The sequence below is a fragment of the Antedon mediterranea genome, chromosome 4, assembly GCF_964355755.1.
Source record: "Antedon mediterranea chromosome 4, ecAntMedi1.1, whole genome shotgun sequence".
In the NCBI taxonomy this organism is placed as follows: Eukaryota; Metazoa; Echinodermata; class Crinoidea; order Comatulida; family Antedonidae; genus Antedon; species Antedon mediterranea.
This window is the reverse complement of record NC_092673.1, coordinates 24,056,788-24,072,266: the sequence shown is the minus strand read 5'-3', so window position 1 is coordinate 24,072,266 and position 15,479 is coordinate 24,056,788. Positions and strand designations below refer to the sequence as shown.

At 33.7% G+C, this 15,479-nt stretch overlaps 1 protein-coding gene across 1 annotated transcript; it reads left to right on the top strand.

The window, feature by feature from the left end:
- The first annotated feature begins 4,237 nt into the window (after positions 1-4,237).
- LOC140046979 (uncharacterized) lies at positions 4,238-11,198 on the top strand. Its single transcript, XM_072091767.1, has 2 exons — positions 4,238-4,486; positions 7,890-11,198. The coding sequence occupies exon 2, from the start codon at positions 7,929-7,931 to the stop codon at positions 9,564-9,566; it is 1,638 nt and encodes a 545-aa protein (XP_071947868.1). The 5' UTR covers positions 4,238-4,486; positions 7,890-7,928; the 3' UTR covers positions 9,567-11,198.
- Positions 11,199-15,479: the final 4,281 nt, after the last annotated feature.

Here is a 15,479-nt window from a genome sequence, read left to right as displayed (position 1 = left end):
GATCAAATGTTTGATGAGTTGGGCTTTAAAGTCTGAAATTGTAGCACATTGTTTAATTTCATTGGGAAGTTGCTCCCATAATCTAGGGAAAATAACAAACGATGAATTTAAAAATGTATTGGTCTTTGCCTTCCAATGTATTAACCGCCCTTCACACCTCTCACTTGATCTCACAAACTCATTAAAGGATGATGGACAGAGGCCATGCATTATTTTAAAACCTAATGTGAGTCTATACACTTTAAATATATCTTCAATACTTAAAATATTTAGGGTCTTTAACCTATATAAATATGAAGTGTCCCAATTTCCTTCTTTTCTGTACATAATTATTCTAGTGGCCTTTCTCTGAACCCTTTCAAGTTTATACATATGAGATATTTCAGTAGGTGCCCACATACAACAGTAAGTCACAACAGGTAGTATTAGTGCTTTGTAAAGATTTAGCATTGCCATCCAAGACATTGCTTTACTACATCTTGAAACAAAACCAAGAAGTTTGCTTGCCTTACTACAAACATAATCTACATGAGAGTGGCATGTTAATTTACTGTTGATATATACACCAAGTAGTTTGAATTCATGGACTCTTTCCGTTGAATCGGAATTGATATCGTAAGCAAATATGATGGGATCTTTACACCTGGATAAACTCATTGCTGCACATTTTGATGCATTTAATGGTAGTTTATTTAAAACTGACCATTCATAAATCTTATTTAAATCACTCTGTAACTTTATACAGTCTTCTAATTTATGAATAGGTCTTGAAATGGTATTGTCATCTGCAAATTGAAAAATTGAAGATTCTATACCATATTCAAGATCACTCACATACAATAGAAACAAAAGAGGGCCAAGAACTGACCCCTGGGGTACCCCTGATATTACATTCTTCCAATGCGATATTTCACCTCTATAGAAAACTCTTTGTTTTCTATTTAGAATCCTGGATCCATTTATTTAAACCTTTGTTTAAGCCAATATTGTTAAGTTTCTTAATCAGACGATTATGGGGTATTTTATCAAAAGCAGATGAAAAATCTAAGAAAATTACATCTACTTGCTTACAATTTTTTGCATCTAAACTTTGAGCCCATGAATGAAACGCCTTAGTGAGTAACAATTCAGTACTATAAGCATGTCTAAAACCAAACTGATTATCTGATAATATACTATTAGCCTCTAAGAAATTATTGATTCGGGTACACACAAGTTTCTCCATAATTTTACAAACAATTGGTGTTAAAGACACAGGTCTGTAACTCTTAAAATCAACTTTAGGTTTTCCATGCTTTTTGAAAACAGGTACAACATTAGCAGTTTTCCACTGTTTTGGTAAAATGCCTTTTTCTAAAGATAAGTTAAAAAAGTCGCACAACAATCAGGTTGTGGTTATATGTGGTTTTATATTTTAATCAATGAAAACATTTTTACGAACATTATGTTTATGATTTAAGTTTTAAGTATAGAACATTAATATCACGTTTTAGATTATCTTGTAAAATTGATGTATATTTAGTTATGAATACCAGATACCGCCCGCCTGCGCCGCGTTGTGTGTAAATGGGCATAAGGAATAACATAGATACATTCTATATTAGTATTACCGTTACCGCCCGTCTGCGCCGCGTTGTGTGTGAATGGGCATAAGGAATAACCTAGATACATTCTATATTAGTATTACCGTTACCGCCCGTCTGCGCCGCGTTGTGTGTAAATGAGCATAAGGAATAACCTAGATACATTCTATATTAGTATTACCGTTACCGCTCGTCTGCGCCGCGTTGTGTGTGAATGGGCATAAGGAATAACATAGATACATTCTATATTAGTATTACCGTTACCGCCCGCCTGCGCCGCGTTGTGTGTGAATGAGCATAAGGAATAACATAGATACATTCTATATTAGTATTACCGTTACCGCCCGTCTGCGCCGCGTTGTGTGTAAATGAGCATAAGGAATAACCTAGATACATTCTATATTAGTATTACCGTTACCGCTCGTCTGCGCCGCGTTGTGTGTGAATGAGCATAAGGAATAACATAGATACATTCTATATTAGTATTACCGTTACCGCCCGTCTGCGCCGCGTTGTGTGTAAATGAGCATAAGGAATAACCTAGATACATTCTATATTAGTATTATCGTTACCGCCCGTCTGCGCCGCGTTGTGTGTGAATGGGCATAAGGAATAACCTAGATACATTCTATATTAGTATTACCGTTACCGCCCGTCTGCGCCGCGTTGTGTGTAAATGAGCATAAGGAATAACATAGATACATTCTATATTAGTATTACCGTTACCGCCCGTCTGCGCCGCGTTGTGTGTGAATGAGCATAAGGAATAACCTAGATACATTCTATATTAGTATTACCGTTACCGCCCGTCTGCGCCGCGTTGTGTGTGAATGAGCATAAGGAATAACCTAGATACATTCTATATTAGTATTACCGTTACCGCCCGTCTGCGCCGCGTTGTGTGTGAATGAGCATAAGGAATAACATAGATACATTCTATATTAGTATTACCGTTACCGCCCGTCTGCGCCGCGTTGTGTGTGAATGAGCATAAGGAATAACATAGATACATTCTATATTAGTATTACCGTTACCGCCCGTCTGCGCCGCGTTGTGTGTAAATGAGCATAAGGAATAACCTAGATACATTCTATATTAGTATTACCGTTACCGCTCGTCTGCGCCGCGTTGTGTGTAAATGAGCATAAGGAATAACATAGATACATTCTATATTAGTATTACCGTTATCGCTCGTCTGCGCCGCGTTGTGTGTGAATGGGCATAAGGAATAACCTAGATACATTCTATATTAGTATTACCGTTACCGCTCGTCTGCGCCGCGTTGTGTGTAAATAGGCATAAGGAATAACCTAGATACATTCTATATTAGTATTACCGTTACCGCTCGTCTGCGCCGCGTTGTGTGTGAATGAGCATAAGGAATAACATAGATACATTCTATATTAGTATTACCGTTACCGCCCGTCTGCGCCGCGTTGTGTGTGAATGGGCATAAGGAATAACATAGATACATTCTATATTAGTGTCACAGTCAAAAGTGACGGGTATTTAAAATTAAACGCAAAGGGTAATTTGCATAAAACTAGTCAGGTGTATTACCGTATAAAAGAATTGCGGAGGAATGTAGTAATTACACCTCACATCAACCTTGTAGAGAAGAGAGGTGTCGCACCTCAGCAATAATACAGATTGACCATATGCTTCCCGTTGGGCTGAAGTTGGTACCAATACGTAACTGTCTGACCGCCATTTGTAGTAAACCAAGCCGAGTATACACATGATTGTTTATGTATGATTGGATTGTAATTGGTAGTGAACAAGTCCACGAAGAAGTGGTCGGCGGACAAAGAAATAAATACATTCAGTTGCTAACATTATATATCTGTACACTTTTAATTGCGTTCTCCAGTAGCCATTCAGTAGCACCGCAACGAAACGTTGTATTCCATTTGCATAACAGCGATTAATTGTCATTGTGTTACATTTATCGCCTGCAATCAAGATTTTGGCGGGAGCCGTTGCAGATTCAGGAAACTAGCAATTGGGCGTCTGGATAAAGCAACCAGGTCACTATCAAACGTTTGCATCCTGACCAGTAGCTATATTATAGTTAACTTCAATCTGGGCGTGACAATTAGTATTACCGTTACCGCTCGTCTGTGTAAATTAGCCTTTAGTTAATAAGTTTATAGCTTAAATAAAATACAAATTTAAACAGTAAAAGGCCACAATGGAAATAAGTTAGACCTTTGGTTACTTTTTTGTGTTACCTTTAATTCATTCTTTGTATTTTATATGTTGTGTTTTTGTGAATTCGAATAAAGAAATAAAAAAAGAACTTTCATCTAGATCATATTATATATAATGTTTTCAAGAACAAAATCTCAAAACGTTTTTGGATTCATCGTTGTTTCACTTTTTTCGTGTATGTATGCAGACACGTTTCTGTCAAATGCACTTGGCATTGAAGAGTGTCCCTCGAAATGACTCAACCACCGAGGTCTGTATTGTTTATAAAAAAAAATCAAGTCAAAATATTTTAAACTCGGATTCTTATCTTATTATATATAATAATTAAAAAAACTGCAAAAAGCCGCAACGAAACGTTGTATTCCATTTGCATAAAAGCGATTAATTGTCATTGTGTTACATTTATCGCCTGCAATCAAGATTTTGGCGGGAGCCGTTGCAGATTCAGGAAACTAGCAATTGGGCGTCTGGATAAAACAACCAGGTCACTATCAAACGTTTGCATCCTGACCTGTGCTGCTTCTGTTGAATACGCGGAAGATTTCTACTATTTCGACAACCACTTTTGAAAGAGCTGAGTAACAATCCAAGAAGGACGGGTAAATGTGCCTGTTTTTTGTTGTCCCAGACAAGACAAGTTTGAAATGGAGTTTTTGGTTGAATAGAACAATAAATACTGACTGATACAACAGGTAAGATCTTGTTCTAAACATGAATTTTTATTCCATAGAACGCAGTACGTTTTATAAGGATATCCGTTTATGTATTTTAATATGGAGGTTAATTGGGCAATACCTGCAACTTACATTGTCCACTAGCTTTAAAGTATATCAGCTTAGATCTTAGCGAAATATATATTAACACAATCATTTAAAACAGTATAGAATTTTCAAATGTAGAATAAAATGGAAAAGTTTTTTGTTTGTTTTTGCTATAACAAAACACACTGTTGACAGTGTTTATTCATTTAACATTGAATGATTTGTATTTAATTCATATTCATTCTATACTAGTTTCAATTTAATTGTAATCAGTAAATAACTGTCTTTAAAGAAGGAAGCGCTTGTTGTTCTACATTTGATTTTCACGGAAATCTAGAATTACGGGTCAAGGTTCAAAGAGTTACATATAGAAACATGTCTTTGCATAATTAATTGGTTTTGTTTTGATTAATAGTTCATATCATAAGTTCACAATTCATAGATTATGCTACAGAAATCTGTACTAAGTAATCACTTCACATATTAATAATGTTGTTTAGAAATACCCACTTCCAATAATTTCTGACAATCATTATACAAGATGTTTTTTTTAACAATACAATGGTTTTTAAAAACAACTAAAAACACATTATTCTATTCATCAAGGTGGTAATATTAAATCCCTTCTTTAACCATTCAACATATTAAAACTAACTAAAATATCCCCATATAATGGTAAACAAATATTTTAACACAGTTATTTAGCACACCTTCAGCTGTATAAAATAAATCTGATTATGATTAAAATAATCAGGTCTTTCTTAGGCAACATTAGGCTCAAGTCAGATGGTTATCATATCAATTCTAACATAGTTTCATCATTATTATTATTCCATAAATAAGGTTTATTGTTTTTTATACCAAGCCAATTTCAGTCATAAACCTAATAGAAATTTAAAATTAGAACAGCTGTTTATCGAACAAATGTAAGAATAACGGATTCATTTCATATTTAAAAAATTACATGTATGGCATAATAATGAAGTGTTTACTACTTTACTTTGATAAAAAAATCAATTTATTTTGAATACACATTTTGTTTTGATTCACATGAAACTCTAAAAACTCAAAGTAAAAATATTACGAAATAACTAGGTACATAATAAGGCGATATGAATGTAACTGTTCGTAAAGCAGTAAAATTGATGACAATCAAAATTGAAAGACAGAAAACTGGTTCATCTGCTGCTAAATACCTTGGTATTATAGTTAGTTACTGTTACATTAAAATGTCCTGAAGTTCAATGTGTCATAGGAAGGAATAGAAAAATGCATGCGGCAGAATCTATTAAAAACAAAACCTGTATTACTAAAAACAGTACGCAATATTTAGTCACCAATTATTTGCGCATGCGTTGGAGTATGTATGTATGTATTAAAGTGTGTATTATGTACGATTTGCCGCCTCGGTGGAGCCCAACATGTATATGGAGAAGCAAATAAATGTTATAGGACATTTAGGCCTAGAAGGAATAACAAACGTCATGCGGCAAAACAAAACCTACTATACTACTACTAAAATTAGTACGCAATATTTAGTCACCATTTAATTAAACTGCGCATGCGTATAAAGTATAGCGTATTAATAACATAAGAACTGAACTTTCGATATCAATTCTTTGAATATAAACGCATCAAAAGTACAGGTTACGATGTATGTCTAATTAAAGACCGAAACAATCCATAACAAAAATAAAGTAAGTCTTCAGTGCCCGAGATTATCAGTTTTGTTTCTAATTAGAAACCAAGTCACATACAAGACACCATCATCATAACAGTGGTCGTTATATAGAGGGTTACAAATAACTGGACTGATAAAATGATCAACAATGACGCCATATAATGTCATATTCTACAGCTGAAGTTTTAAGCTCTGTCTACACTGTCAAACTTTAAGTGACAAAAAAATGTAATATGCCCAAATATGGTAATGTGATATGCTCAAATATGTCCATATAAGGGCACATCACATTTGTTTTGTCAAATAAAGCTTGACAGTGTAGACAGAGCTTTAGGCCTACAGTTCCACCAAAAAATAAACTCCAAGCGTCTATTTAAACATCGTGTTATTTCACTGATTTAATTCACTGCTGTAATAGTAAACAATAAGCAGGATAACTTAATTGTAAAGAGTGAAGATTTTAATTAGAATCGGTGATAGATTGATGCTCACTGTGGAAATTAAATCTAGAAAATTAACATTCAATTTAAGTGTGTTTTTATCGTTCATTAATGTGTTAGGTTGATTGAGTCACATTCAATTATAAATCTGACTTAAATTAAACTATTTGAAATAAACCTACTAATAATTTATACATTATAAAAGGTCCTTAAATTTGAGAACATTGGGCAGGGCAAGAAATCTGCTGATTTTTGCAATTAAGCAAGTTTAAATCGTATAAAAATCCCTCAATAGGGTTTTACTTAGAACAGCCGCATTGATGTGGTGATCTGGTTCAATCTTTAAATGCTATCATTCCACAACTGTATCTCGTCTCTAAGGGAGTGACAACACTGTCTATAGTTTCATTAAAAGTAAACCATTTTCTCTAGGATAGATTTTAATTACATAAGGAAATAACAATCTGCTAAACAGTAAATATACAGGAAAGTGTGTGTTTGTGTTAGATCTAAACATGGAGGCATTGTGGTCTAGGCCTAAACGTTCTCTGGAATTAGACCACCACATTTATAATTAAATAAAATATTCATCGTATCAAACTATTTTAGAATAACATGCATATAAATCAAGCCTGGTATCACAATAAAACTGACATAATGTTTAGCGACAAAAGACTCGTCAGAGAGAGAGAAAAAAACCTAACGGAAATTAAATCTATCTGTGGATATCTAACTGGCCGCGTTATTCAATAGATATATCCGGAGTACTTGTCTCAATGCTTAGATAACTTACCCCCCACGGCGAGATTAAAAAAAACAGAATTTTAATATGGTAATGTTTCATATCAATAAATTTAAACTCAATAACAGAAACGTGTTTTTTTTAAATCGTGATTTTTATTAAGAAATCCAGATTTACATCTTATGATTAGGGCCGTTTTTAAGAACATGTTGGTTCAGATTTAAACATTTAGGTATAACTGTTAATTAATTATTTTAATGAAAATGTATAGGCCTATATCTAGGCTTATTGTATACATCGCTGACGTGTAACGTGTGTAGTTAATAGTAACCAAAGTCGTTGCCCTAACTGCTTTTTAACAACACCATTAAACAATCGGAAGCGGAAATATGGTTAGCCGCTCATACAAAAGGCTAGTATCCAAAGCACAGGTACTTCATTATTTTGACAGTGTGTATTTCTATTTTACAGTGAAACCATCGTGCTAGGCCTTGTGATTAAGTTATCAAGATGGGCAACAAGCAGTCTCGTTCAAGTGACGAGAGCATTCGGTCTGATGGAGGATCGTTTAAACGGGGTAGTATGAAACGTAGCTCTTCCAGCCTAAGAAAAAACACCCTACGGTCTTCAACAAAAAGTAAAGATGGAAAATCTAAAATTCTGTATTGTCAGACGAAACAAAATTGCAGTCTAAAGATCTATTCTATGGAAGAAAAAACAAAAGTCGTTGCGTTACTAGATTGTGGAGGGCGTGTTTATTCTAACGGAAAGTTGGTATATCCATTTGAAAGAGGTAAACCGCCATGTGGAGAGAATGAGATAGAGGAAGAGTTCATGCCAGACAGGCTAGAAGAGGAAACATATCGGAATCTAATGAGCAATGTACCAGAGACTACTGCGCGATATAGTAAATACAAAGGAGTTGTGGATAATATTCTAGGCCAAATTGCGTCAACCTTCGATCAGCTTGTAAAGGATCGCACTACACTTGTGGACAGAGTAAGAAAGTTGGAGCATGAGAACACAAACTTGACGGTAAAAGGCGTAGATCTGAAAAGAGCACAGCTTAAACTACAAAGACTTGAGTTGGAAAAAAAGAAAATGGTAATTAAGATCGACGAACTGGAAGCAAAATACGAAAGTTCATGCGCAGATGTCAAACGTCTTCGGAAAGTACACCAAAAACGAATTATCCGTCCTCAAAATTTAGACCTTGATATCAGCTTACAAGCAAATAACGAAAAAACTAACGAAAAAACTGACGAAAAGAAATCACCTACTACTACACCGGAAGAACAGGAGACAAAGGTTGGCCATCTTATTAAAAGAGGTAATAGCTTAAGGAACGAACCTAGGTACTCTCCAGTTGCCAGAGGAATCGAGCGACGGAAGAGTTCCCGGAAGTATAAAGATGGAAATGAGCCAGTCGTGAAGGTGCGCCGATCAGAGAGCGAACGAAGAGCCAAACGTAGTACGTCTTCGGAAAATATGAAAGACGAAAACACTCAGACTTTTACATTTTTCCCACAGCTACGAATGAAACACGTGCCAGGTGTACGTGCAAATCGTGCCATTTCGCTTGATTCTGCATTTGTTGAACATCTTGAGCAGCAACTCGGCATTGGCCTCAGTTTGCAACCAATACCAGTTGCAGATCCAACAATGTTTCCACCAGTTGATACAACGATGCGAGCTACATCATTGGATTCAGGGTTTAGTTCAGTTGCTAAGAATCCTCCAACTGCTCTTAAACTCGATGAAAGATGGCGTCTTAGTGAAGAAAACTTCCAAAAAATTGAGGTAAAGAAAGATAAATTGGCGATGGAAAGTGCAAAAATGGAGATTAAGATAGAGGCGCTTAAAAGTGAACATGAAAAGGTAAAAACTTCTTTAAAACCACAACGAGCCCAGTCATTGAAAGAGAAATTCCAAAAGGCTAACGAAACATTTGAAAATCTTCACAATGAGAATATGAAGGCAGACCAACGATTTGATGAAATATGGACAAAATTCGCACAAATGAAACAAAAATACGAACTTTTGAAGGAGCATCATAGTGCTCAACAACTTCAACGTCAATCGTCTTCCGAATCGGTCATCCCACTTGTGGAGAATGTTGTTGCAAGCCCCACGATACCAACAGCTTAAGGTGTAAACTAAAACCCGGTTCTCGTACGGTACTAAGTCTATAGACAATAAACAGCAGTTTCTTGTCTCTTGACATTTCTCCACTTACTTATATACTACACATTGCCTCTTTCAAATAGGTTATGCCAAGTGTTTGGCTGAATATTTAGTGCTTTAGCTTCCCAATCAGACAAGGGTTCGAACACCGACAATGTGGTTTGTTATTTTTACAATAATGAGAGAGATTATTTAGAGGGCTAAGATTCACGATAGTGATACTTGTGTGTTATGAAATGGATGGGATTGTTACGTCGATTGGCATAAAACAGTCCCACAGTTTATTGTCTTTAGACGTACGAAAATCGCCTGCAGATAAAGGCATTATAATAGCATACAGACATCTGTTATTAATGATAATCCAATATGTTACCTCTACATCTAATTGAAATTTATAATAACTACCGTATATACTAACACTTATGCCTTTTTACTAATGTATACTATCAAATGTTTAAACATTTTCTTTTCGTTCATTTTGAATTTTAAATGCTTTTTCATCCTCTAAAAGAAAAGTGAATATATAACATACATTATCTTCAGATATCAAGATCATCTCAAAACTTGATGACGAGAAGACAGCTATCTTGTCAAATTCTATTAACTATTAAATGAAAACTTGATAAAAAGTACGAAATGTCAATTAATTATAGATTTCGTTATTTAATGAAAAATACCTAATTCCTACGCGTAATTAAAATGAATTATCTTGTTTAATTGGTAATACGATAATTAATACGTGAAACTCGCGATTGATGATACTTTTATCTAAGGCTAAATTAGTTCGCAAAAATGAAAGATTACGTGGCTGATGATCGTCTGTTTGTTGTACATGTTAATTAACACATGACACAGCATATAGGATCACAGCTGTATCTTTCATTGATAAATTATTATAGCCAGATTATTAATAATTGAATTAGAAAGTTTAATGAAGGTCAAGTATATAGAAAGAAAAACGTTATTACATATAAACCAAATAGTGGAATTTTCAAGGTCATGAGATCTATTCTCTCAACGACCGACATGGTGCTTTAATACATAATCATTTAATAGTAGGGACCTTTCGAATTTCAACGACCGACGATCTACTGTACCTAGGTCAATCATTTGGGCCTAGAAACCGTCACACACGTGTCGAGTTGGAAAGCGGAAAACATATTATCAATATCCCCGCATGCGCAGAGTGAATAAACATGACGTCGTCGTCGGTCGTCGCAAATCGAAAGCTCCCTAATCTCAGATAATAGGGGCTGTACTGCATTTTTATTATAAAGGTGTTTTTGTTAAACGTGAATACAGTAATCAAAACATTTTAATGTGTATGCGTATATTAAATGTATATTTTATGTTATAAATAGAAAAAGATAAAAATGTACAGAAAGTGAATACTTGTATGATAAACTGGACATTTAAAGAGAGAGCATAGATATTACCATGATAAACAACATAGAGGAACCATAACAATAAATGAAATATAAAACAGCTTCTTGCCATTTCTGTTGTGTTTGTTATATACAAAGATATAGATAATAATTGTTCGTGTATCTTGTAGTGGATCTGTAGCTTAGTGGTTTGTAACGTGCTTGCCTTCCAACCCCAAGGTCCAAAGTTCCATCCTGGCCTAGTGCCAGGGTTGTAACTCACAACTCTTTCAATTCCACTCCATAAGCCTCAAATGAGACTTAGTTTATAAGCACGATAATTATAAAATAGTTGATCTATCCTATATTGGCGTATGGAAAACAAAAATAGAGTCGTGAACTGCAAATGCATCTGATATGTTTAGTAATGCTCGAAAAGGACACCACAAAGAAAGAAGTACCGGTATCAAGGGAGGATGGAAAGTGTGTAAGTGGTTTATTATTTTTACACTAATATCTATACAAAAAAAAATCAAGAAAACGTGGCTTTATGTAAAATACTAGTATTCATTATAAATGTCGGATTTGTTTCGCTTGAAAATTCACCACAGGGATTAGAGTGAAATAACAATCTTTATATAAACACCAAAATAAATGCATTTGATTGGACGAATGTGGGTCACATGGCGTTCCAATTGATAGGCCTACTCTAGCCAAATTAGCAACATAATTTTCACAGCAAGTTTGCGGACCAAAAACCTGGATAGGAAACAAAAACATTTAAACAAAAACAAAATACAACAAAACAGAATCATAGAAACGATTAGGGAACACAACACAATGTCTACACAAGAAGAATAGCAACAAATGATGATGGGAGTCCACTTGTCGTCTGCTAAGCTACGGTATAAAATAAATCTTCCCTGAACATTATTATTATTCTGGCTAACATAATACGTGTTTTTCATGGTTAAAGTACCTCTGATAAAATTGAGCAGAAGTATAGTACTATATCATGTATTTTCTCAATTCATAACAGCTCTTCATATCATAAATACTATAACATTAAAATGCAAACTAGATGAAACTTATGTTATGTTAGCCTGAGGGTTTAATTTTAATAATACATAAAAGCTGTGAATCGATATAATGAAGAAAGAAACTTCTTTACAATCGAAATCTATTGTGGAAGGATGTATACAATTTTACCAAATACAATCATGGCTTGCTTTCTTAAAGCCATTATAATTATGATGGCATTAGTATATGTTTTCATGAATTTTTTTAAATTACGATTTTCTCAGGTAAATATTTTTTTTCTTTCATCTTTGTTCAAGGTGAATAACTATGGCCTATTTAATAACCATTTTTTCTAAAAATATTTGTTTCAGGGGGACAATACTGTAATGTAGGCCTATATCTTTAAATTCAAACAAGAATACAATCAAGAACACATCATGTATTGATTTAAACATGACACAACATATGGTATGTTTCTGTTAGGAAATCCCATTGTAATCTCAAGTAAATTAGACAGTTCCTAAAACTTAAGTGAATTAATTAATCATCCACTTTTCATGAATCAATTTGTATTGCAAGAATAGTGGTCATTATCTCGTATGTTGGACAGTTTGGGCATGTGCGTAATGCAATACATTGTACGTTCTTTCAAACAATTGCACTTTGTTTTTCTGTTCCATAAAGAACGCTTCAAAAGATTTTAATTGAAAAGAACATGACAAAATTTGATTAATTTTTTGATTTGATAACTTATTTTTTCAAGTTCATCCTCAGCAAAGACCAATTTACACAGGCGTAGACGAGACGGTCAGCGGAAAACAGCGTAACTTGTCCCACGTAGAACTTGTATCTATCCTCAGCTGAAACCACCCGTCCGTTCCGCACTGTGTAAATGGTCATAAGGAATCACATAGATTCTATATTTATATTACCGTTACCGTTCGTCGGTGTAAATTGGCCTTAAGTTTGTTTTCTTTATTTGTATTCATCAGATCATTGTGTTACTTGAATGTCGAATACAGTGTTATAATATACTTTTTTTATCTTTATATGTTGTACTAGGTAAGAGACGAACAAAATCTCTTAGCCGTAAGGGATTCAGTTCTCATTTGTATTTCCTGTCAACTTAAGATTTCACTAAATATCATTTATACATAATACTTATATATTTACATTACATATTTGTTACAGTAACTATTTGATTTAGTTCCAATATCATAACTGGATTATTTAAATTGCACATAGGAATGTAAAATATATCAATAAAATATTTACTCTATAACTTTCAAAAATAAACAAATAAAAATGTAATAACTACAGGTTGCTTGACTCGGAAAATATCCAATACAGTATTATAGAACATGCTCAGCAAAACCAAATGCCGATTATAAGAAGTTCAAAGTTTTAAGGACGCCATCATACTTCCTTTTAGCATCCAGGGTACTCTGACATAAGATGAATCATGATCTAATTATATTATGGGGTAACTGTACAACACTGCTGTCAATGTGAATGAATCAAATGATATGATAACGCATCTGGAGGATCCCAACATGAGTTTCGCAATTCTGCAGCAAAGTTATCTTCTAAATTGGTAATTTTTTCTGACGAATGGTTTTCCTACAATTTATAAACCTAAATTATTGGTAACATACTTAATGAAATTACTTAGATATAGTCAAAATATATCACATCCTACATTTTTTACTTAGTGTTTACATAATTACACATAGCACACAGGTATAATTTTGTTAAACTATGGCAACACCAGTTTTAGAGAATAATCTAATGAATATGCAATATATCTTATAATTGCCATAATGACACCTATTGATCATGAACAGAATGTTTACGAATATACGCATAATTAAGTTTCTTAATTTTTTTTTTCATTGGCTAAAAAGAACATAACAAATGTATTTGATGGTAACCAAAAAATCTTGATGAAGTTTCTAAAAGTTGGTCCCGTCTAATGTTTTTAGGGTCCCCCTTAATTAGACTCTATCTTAGCTTCCTCTATAACTTAGTCTACCACACGTGCCAAGCAACCTGTTATTGATTAATCTATAAACAGATGAAAGCAAATACTTAATTGATATTGAGCCTAACATTGGAAGCTTTGCCAATATACGGTAATCAACGATATCTGTGCTATATCTGTGCTATTTTGTTGTGTAAAAAAAGGTTCAAAATGTCATTAACTAGAGCTGTAAACAGAACTTACCTTGAACCGTACAACATTATTATCAACATGTGCTTCCTGTCATTGTAAATAAAAATAATGAACATGTAAAAATTACAAATATCATGAATATTAATTTAATGATCATGCCACAAGGACACACTATAAAGGATTATTTTTACAGTAATTGTTACGTGCCGCTAATGATGAAAAAAAGGATATATTTATTAGTGTTCTATTCAAACACAAAGTTATACCTTGTATGTATATCACCAAACGTCCCACTTTCTTTTATTATCATCAATTATTATAAATATGCACAGAAAGATAATAATGTAGTCTTATATAGCACATAACACAATGTTTCTTTACATACAAATTATCCATAAAAAATCCCAAGACAAAAAAAGAAGAAAAACTGAGGAACCATTTACACTACTCCGTTCTCCATCACTTCGAAGCTCCCATATGAGAGCTCGCGGGAACACTATTCAAAGGAGCTCAGGTGTCTATCCTATCCTACCAAAATTAGAAGAAAAACGATGTTGCTTAAGATAAAAGTCAATGTTCCTACTGACAACTACTGATGTTTGTCTAATTAAAACTTCTAAGCTGTTCTAGTAAAAAGTAAACCGACGATTAACTAGAGACCAATGACCATAAACTCATCAAACCTCCTTCCATTACATTTTGGCAACCTGTAGTACCATTCTTATTTCAAATAAACTTTTTTGGTTCAGGTGGCAAAAATAATTTAATATAAATTCCAGATGGATGGAAGTGGTTGTCTGAATTTCTCTTTTTTTTGTGTGGCTGTGGATCACTTTAATGTTCCTATAAAACAAGTATCAATTTACCACACATAAGACAAAAATCAAATGAAACACTTAAGTTCACAAACATTGAAAAATAGACTTTGTTGAGATTGTTTTGTGCTAAATGCAAAATTCAGATGACATAGTATGTTAGTTCTTTTGGACTAAATTCAAACATGGATAAATTTTAATTCCTCAATGGTTCAAGCGTCTGATTGGAATGTGAATGACTATTTTTGTGCCAAGACTAGGATTTACATTGTCAAGATTTTTAGTTTGAACATAACAGTCTTAGTTTTATATACATATACTGCACTGGTTGTATAACCTTTAAATTTAGATATATTTATATTTTAATTTAAGCATGGTGAACGTTGTTTGGACAATGGCTATTTCTGTAGAACACAATGATGGCATATGCCTACTGGACTGGTGGTACTATTTTTTAGTTAAATATATTGGATCATTTTCATTTTATTTCTGGTGTTCTTCATGG